Source organism: Nannospalax galili, unplaced genomic scaffold (assembly GCF_000622305.1).
Source record: "Nannospalax galili isolate Female #2095 unplaced genomic scaffold, S.galili_v1.0 scaffold146, whole genome shotgun sequence".
Classification (NCBI taxonomy): domain Eukaryota; kingdom Metazoa; phylum Chordata; class Mammalia; order Rodentia; family Spalacidae; genus Nannospalax; species Nannospalax galili.
Window position 1 is genome coordinate 7,817,136 of NW_008357929.1, and position 7,386 is coordinate 7,824,521.

The 7,386-nt window shown below is 51.4% G+C and overlaps 1 protein-coding gene across 1 annotated transcript; it reads left to right on the forward strand.

Moving 5' to 3' along the window:
• Positions 1 to 2,833: 2,833 nt before the first annotated feature.
• On the forward strand, positions 2,834 to 6,745 carry Vamp2 (vesicle associated membrane protein 2). The gene is made up of 5 exons (XM_008855758.3): positions 2,834 to 2,988; positions 3,486 to 3,606; positions 4,106 to 4,264; positions 4,345 to 4,396; positions 5,004 to 6,745. Coding segments are annotated over exons 1-5 (351 nt in total). The 5' UTR covers positions 2,834 to 2,986; the 3' UTR covers positions 5,021 to 6,745.
• Positions 6,746 to 7,386: the final 641 nt, after the last annotated feature.

A 7,386-nucleotide genomic window follows, 5' to 3' on the forward strand; every position in this document is an offset into this window, starting at 1 on the left:
ATTTACAGAGCTGGGAGGCATCATTCTATGGTAGAGCCTTGCTTAGAATGCTTAAGACCTGGGTTTCAGTCTCAGCACTGCAAACATAAACATAAAAAATGTGAAAAAAAAGGTTAACAAATGAAGTAAAGCAAAACCGAAAGACTCCCAACAAAGCATCTCTCTACGTCTGGGTTTCTCCAAATATATCAAGATAATATATCAAGTGTTGTCAACATTCCTAGGGGCACAATGTGTAACAGCAAGAAACTGGAAACAAAAACTGAAAAGACCTGTATTGAGGGACACAATCCCAGACATTAATTACTAGTTCCTCAAGGTTTGACTCATGAGGATGGAACAAGTTCATGAGTCAGTGTGGGAATGATCCAGCCCCCTTCCGCCCTAACTTCTAAACCAGGAATTCTGTGAAGAGAGAAAAACAAAAACAAGCTTTTATTAACATGCAATGTCTATCTCCTACATTAGAACCCTGAACGAGCTTGTTAGAAATAAACCTTGGGCCCTCTCCTTCCCATATTCTTTTTTCAGTGCTGTTGCCTGTGGTTTGTTTTGAGACAGTCTCATTTAGCAGGCTGGACTTGACGTCCTGATTCTGCTGGCTTCGTCTTGCAAATACTGAGATTATAGGTGTGCATCACTAAGTCCAGAAAGAGCTTTGAGGACTCTGTCTGAAAATTCAACCATCAAGCCCCTGAGGAGGTAAATGTAGAAAGCACATCTCAGTTATGCAAACACTTTTCTTTGGCTGAACTCTATTTTGGGTCTCTCCATTCTACTTGCTTGTAGAAAACATTCTCTTACACATTTCTGGGTGAACTTGGTCATCCACTGCAGCCTCCTCCCACCTCTACCATTGACCTAAATTTGGAGTTTCTTCACACCACAGTCTAGGTGGGATAGGGTGGGAGGGACTGTGCAGTGACAGATGAATCCTACTGGGTCCTCTCCATGGCTCACATGTGTCCTCATTTTTACTCTGCTGTTGCTGTCCCCAGAATCCACTGGGAAGAACAACTTTCCCAGCAACACTGAAAGGCCAAAGCTCCCCAAATTTATCTGGGGCTCTGTCTCTCCCATATCCCCTGGGTTTGGCTAGGTGAAATGCAGATCATCCCTAAACCAGTGTCTAAGATCTTGCCTGTTCTGCACTAGCTCCCCCTCCACCTCCACAGCCAGTGTAAGGTGTTGGACTGTGTGGGGGCTCTGTCTGCCTTGCACGGACCTTCTCCCCACTCTCCTTGTTTCATATCCAGACACTAAGGCATTTGAATTTAAAGGTATGAAATTTGACATCTTGGCTCTCTGACTAGTAGAGTGGTCTTAGGGTCAAAAAATGAGAGCCAGCTCCTCACATCTCATCTAAAACCCCCACAGGAGCCGATCTTTTCATCAAGGCCAAACTAGCCTAGCCTTCTGTGTCAATGCACACAAACCAGCCCTGTGGATGCTCCTGGAAGGGGGGCGCAGCCTAGAGCATCTTGTCTTAGATTGGGCTGTGAGTCCTGTACCCAGCACACACACTCCCTGTTCACTCACCTCCCCCACACAGCTGGGAAATGCTACCTCTGGTGACAGAGCCAGTCCTGGGGTTTCTGCTAGGAGCGGGTGGGGCCCTGCAGTGCAGGAGAATCTCATACTGGGAGGCTCTGGGAAGCCTGGGTTGGGAGGAAGGAAGCCAGTTCCTGTTTGTCTCAGAGATTAAGGCCACCAGCCTCCTTTCCCTCTTTAAGGGATATAATGAATATTCCCGTCCCAGAGTCACTTGTTCTCTCCTAAAATGTCTCCTTCATCCTGGTGGCTTGCTTTGACCCCACTCCACTAAGTTAGACTGCTAGCTTTTAGGTCCTATCTCTGGGATTCATAAGAGTGTATACAGCAGCTGGGGCTGTTTAGCCTTCTTAAATGAAACAGGGATGCCCCAGGCCTAAGACACCCTCCTTACATCAAGCCATTTAACAAATATGTATGTATTGAATGTCTACATATGTAATGTATTTGGTGCTCAGGGAGAGGCAGTTGATACTGTCAGGGTCATGTCTGAGACTAATCAGCATGTAAAGTAGTACCTATAACCTAAGTACTACAGGTGCTGTCTTGCCTGATATTCTCTTTTGGCCCAGGCCTGAAGTTAGAATCAAAGGCTGAGCCCTGGCCAGACTGAACCCTCTCCTGTGGCAGAGCAGTTGAACCCAGTTGGGAACCAGAATGCACCCACCATATGAAGGATTTTGGTGGAACCTGCTTCAGCCAGCTTAGACTGCCAAGTACACTTGATCAGAACATCTTTGAAGAGGAGCAGCTTTCACAGTTCTTGACAGGTGTGTGAGTGTGTGTAGTCTGTAACTCCCTTTGTTCATACATTCCTAGGCAGCCAAGGGCCCAGAACTCCCTTGATACATTCAGTTGTAGGTTGATGGAGGTGAGGTCAATTTTCACAATTCCACTCCCCAGCAGCAGCAGGGTTTCGGCTATCAGTATTGCCTGGTACATGCCTTGGTCCCTTTTTCCTTTCCCATCCTTAACCTATCAGGAACTGAAGGCGGGTCACCAGGCGTGGGGACCAGGTTGTAGGGTGAGACCCTGGGCTGTGTGGGCTAGGGCTCCAAGGATGAGGGAGCATGTAGTTCAGAGGTGAGGAGTGGGTCCGGGCTGCGGAAAGCGTGCGGCAGGTGTCTCGGGGCCGCGGGTCTGCCGGAGCCGCAGCAGCCAACCCTGGGGTCCCGGAGGTGTCCTGCCCCGCAGCATGGAGCTGGCGGGCCCATCTGGACGATCCCTGGCCCTGCAGCGCCCCGCCCCCGCGGTCTGCTCGCGATGTGTCGCCTGCCGCGCCCCGCCCCCGCCCGCAGTGCCCGGATGCGGGTGACGTGCGGCCGCCATCTTCCCATCCCCGGCAGCCAGCGCCAGTCGGAGCTAGCGCTAGCCGCCGCCGCAGCCGCCGCAGCCATCACTGCCTCTGCCAAGTCCTCCTCCCGCTGCCCCCGCCATGTAAGTCGGCCGCCCACCACCCGCGACGTTCTTTCCCGCGTGGGCCGCCACCGCGAGGAGTGGGCCGGAGAACGCCGGGGTCCCGCCCGCGCCGCCCGCACCCGGGTGGCTGGCTGGCGGCCGTGACTGCGCGCGGGCCTCGGGGAACCGAGTCTGGGGTGGTCTGGTTCGGGCTCTGGCCGCGGGAGGGAACGGACCGGGTGTTTGCCCTCCCCACCCCGCCCCTGTCACTGTGGCTGTCAGTCATGTCGGGTTGACCCAGGGCGCTGTCCGTGAAGTCGCCCTCATTTAACAGGCAGGGAAACTGAGGCCGAGGGGGGGGGGTGTCTCTCAGGGTTATGCTCATGGTAGAATGAGTTGACCCGGTCTCCCATCCGATGGCCTTCCTTGCACTAGAGAGGACTGGAGGGACCATGGATGGACAGGTGGATGGGTGGAGCCCTGGCCACGGGGCCAGAGGCTTCAGGCCCCGAGTCTAATCCGTTTCTGCTCCTCAGGTCGGCTACCGCTGCCACCGTCCCGCCTGCTGCCCCAGCAGGGGAGGGTGGTCCCCCTGCACCCCCTCCAAATCTCACCAGTAACAGGAGACTGCAGCAGACCCAGGCCCAAGTGGATGAGGTGTGTGTGTGTGTGTGTGTGTGTGTGTGTGTTGGGAGTATCAAAGGCAGAGGATGATGGGGTTGGCAAACAGGTGTGGGAGCCCATCTTGGATTGAGGGTGATGACAGTTCACGCCTGTGGGTTTTGGGTCAGAGACATGCCACATTGCATCCCTGTCAGTACTTGGAAGGGCTGTGGGGTGTTAATAGGTTGTGTTAGCCTGGGGTGTACCAGCTGGGGCAGGTATGTTCCAGTGATGGACATGCTGACCAAGGCTCTAGATAGAGGGTGTTACTGTGAACTGTGACATCTGAGATGTATGGCTGCAGCATGCCCCTGATGTGTGCTCCTTGCATGTCTCCAGGTGTGCTAGGCATGTTCTGTGTGTGTCCTTGGCATTTTAGCCAGGAAGCATCGGGGTGCATGTTCCATGTGTTGCACAATGGGCATATGTTAAAGAAGTGCCCTCCTTAAGGCGTGCCTTGGCACACCCCTTGCCTCGTGGACCCCTCCCCCAGGTAGTGGACATCATGAGGGTGAATGTGGACAAGGTCCTGGAGCGGGACCAGAAGCTATCTGAGCTGGACGACCGTGCAGATGCACTCCAGGCAGGGGCCTCCCAGTTTGAAACAAGCGCAGCCAAGCTCAAGCGCAAATACTGGTGGAAAAACCTCAAGGTAAGAGGGGCAGGTAGGAGGGCTGGTGGGTGAATGGGGATGTTATGGTTTGTCTTACTGACCCTCCCTCTCACACCTAGATGATGATAATCTTGGGAGTGATTTGCGCCATCATCCTCATCATCATCATAGGTGAGTGGGGCAGAAGTGACCAGGGCCTTTTCCCTGGAGAGGTTTCCCCTGTGGATTCTGGGTTTTGAAGGTCATTAACCTAGTTTTTACTCCAACAAAAGACACAGTTTCCTGCTATTGGCAGTTCCGATTCATCTAGAGCTAAAAATCTTAATGTTATATAGCCTTACTTTGCCTAATTCTCCGCAGTTTCTAAGATTTTGAAAGCAGGAAAACTGGGTGGTCCCTAGTATTTCACTGAGAACTCTTTGGGCCTAAGAACCCAGTCTGGGAACCTTGGAACTGGGGAGTAGGAAACAGGAAAGAGGCAGGGGTTTTGATATGACCAGGAAGCCAACTACTCCAGTATTTGAGAGCTGTGGTCTCATATGCCTAGAAAATTAGGGGTCTTAGGCCCCTATATCATATCATGGAGTTGAAGGGGTCTCAGAATCCACTTGTCCAACCCCCTTGGCTATATAAATGGAGAAACTGAGGCCAAGAGAGGGGAAGGGACATCAGTTAGCTGGGGAGTGGGGAGGATTGGAACAGGGCCAGGCCTGACACACTGCTTTCTTTCTTTCTCTCTCCCCCTCTCCCTCATCCTCCTCTTACCCTCTCTCCACAGTTTACTTCAGCACTTAAATCCCTGAGGAGTCTGCCCTGCCTAAGAAGGGCCTCTCCCCCACCCCCAGCCGTTCCTCCACCTCTCAGCCATATCTTTCAGCCCCCTCCCCTGGATCCGTGTGTGTGTGTCTCTGTGTGTGCCCCCTGTAAATAGCCAGCTGTTATTTATACATATATAATATTATATATATTTGGTCTGTTTGTAGTTTTATTACTAGAAGATTTTTCCGGTTGTCCTTAACACCCCTCCCTGAGGTTATCATCACCTTCTCTACTCTTCTTTCCCTTTTCCACTTTTCCTGATCACCCCCAAGTCCCTTCATTTGCATCTGCTATGCAATATTCCCTCTCCTTTTCCCCTTCCCTTGGATTTAACTGATCCTCCCCCTACCCCCATCTTCCCTATACAACTCCCCCCCTAAAAAAAAAAAAAAAACCACAGAAACAACAAAAAAAGACATGTTCACACCTCCCTAGGTGCATCTTTGTACCTATAAGAAGGCTCTGAGACTGGTCCTACTTAGTACTAAGAATCCCAAGGTCTTCTGGGAGCTTCCAGTGTATTAATTAACATATCATTTGCATACCAACATCCTTTTTAGTTTCCTTTTTGTCCCATCACTCTTCTCTTACTGTATTTTTTTTTTTTTTTTACTGAGGAGTTAGTCTCTATTGGTCCTCCTCCCACACTTTCATTTGCACGACATTACTTGCAGGTGGTGGGGAACCTGGGCTTTTGGGGAACCAGGTTGCTCTGGGCCCTAGAATTGCCCCTTCCTAGCCCCTCTAGTCCCGTTTGCTTCACCTATTCCCATTTTCCAAACCTCTTGTACTTGCCTCTCCCTCTCCCTCTCCCCCAGCTGGTGTGTAAGTGTCTTGGAGTTCAGTGTGTTGTGATGGACCAATAATTCTGCCACTCGGGGTCTCTCCCAACATTCCTGCTCCCTAGTTTTCATGTGGGGCACTCAACTGACATTCCCAGGGGGTCTCCCTCCCTCCCATCTGCTGATCTGCCTCCTCCTCCCACCAGGAGAGCTGGAGGCTGGCCACAATTTGATCTCTTTCGAGAGGGGTGGCTCCAGTGTGTGTGTGTGTGTGTGTGTGTGTGTGTGTGTGTGTGTGTGAGTCATCACTGCCTTGGGGAGGAGTGGGACAAAGCAGAGAATCACCCCCAATTCCTGCCTGAAACCTCCAGCCTCATCCTTGCTAGAGGTTGGACTGAAAACTTTCCTCCCCAATTTGGGGGATGTTGCCCCCATCACTGCCCAGCTCCTCTGACTGCCCCCCTGTATTCAGGGAGGGGGTACTAGTCACTGCCAATGTGTGTATGGGACTTGCTGGATGATGGGAACCCTCGCCCCTCTCCAGGGCTGTTGAGCCCAGAGAGAGAAAAATAGAGCGAGCTGTTCCCTTATTGGGTGCAATGATAAAGGAAGGATCTGATGTCTTTAAATGGCACAGTTTTAGGGGTCTGAGGGTACAGCCCCTTAACCTGCCACTGGAGGGCGTCCCCAAACTCTCCCCCCTATTGCTCCAGGTTTTCTGTGTGGAGGGAACCAAGGAGATCTAAACTTGTGGTGTGAAAGGGTAGGAGAGATGCTGGGGGTGGGGGTGCTTGTGTTCTAGACCCCCCCCCCATATTATTCCAGTGTCCCCTGCCTTACCTCTTTCCCTACCCCATATGCCCCCAATTCTGTGGCGCATCCAGATTGTGAAAATGTACAATAAATGTGTAATGAGTAACCAGGTGGTATCTGTGATCTTTTCTTAACCAGCACTAAGGATATTAGATCTTCACAGTGTAATTCACAGGCTGAAAAGGTTCATTGGAAAGGGTCTGCCTATTGCTAGAGGCCCTGTCCTTGGGCAGTGCAAAGTGTGATTCTGGAAGTGGCCACGTGGGGCACCAGGAGTTGGTAAAGAGCCTGATGTCTAAGCCACGTGAATTCTGCTACCTGGGGTTTTCAGCACCTCTGGGGTTTTCATTCCCTGGCCTGGGGCTTGCTGCTACAATTGAACTGCTTTCTCTCCTAAATTTCAGTCCTAGATCCCCTACAGTCTCCCTATTGGTTATTCACTCCTAGGCCACTTCTATGAGGCGAGATATCTCTTCCTCTGTCTAGCACAGTGCCAGTATCCAACTGAGTTAGTAAATACTTGAAAGAATTGGCTTGACAATGTTTATGACTGCCTTCTCTATTCAGAGTGTGGGGGACTAGTCACTGTCAGTCTGTAATGGTACTTTCTGGATGATGGTGATACTTTCCTCTCCAGGGCTGTTGAATTTAGTCTCCTAAGAACCACTAGAGGGCCAGGCATGGTGATGCACATCTTTAATCCCACACTCAGGAGGCAGAGACAGGCAGATCAACAAAGAAAGTTCG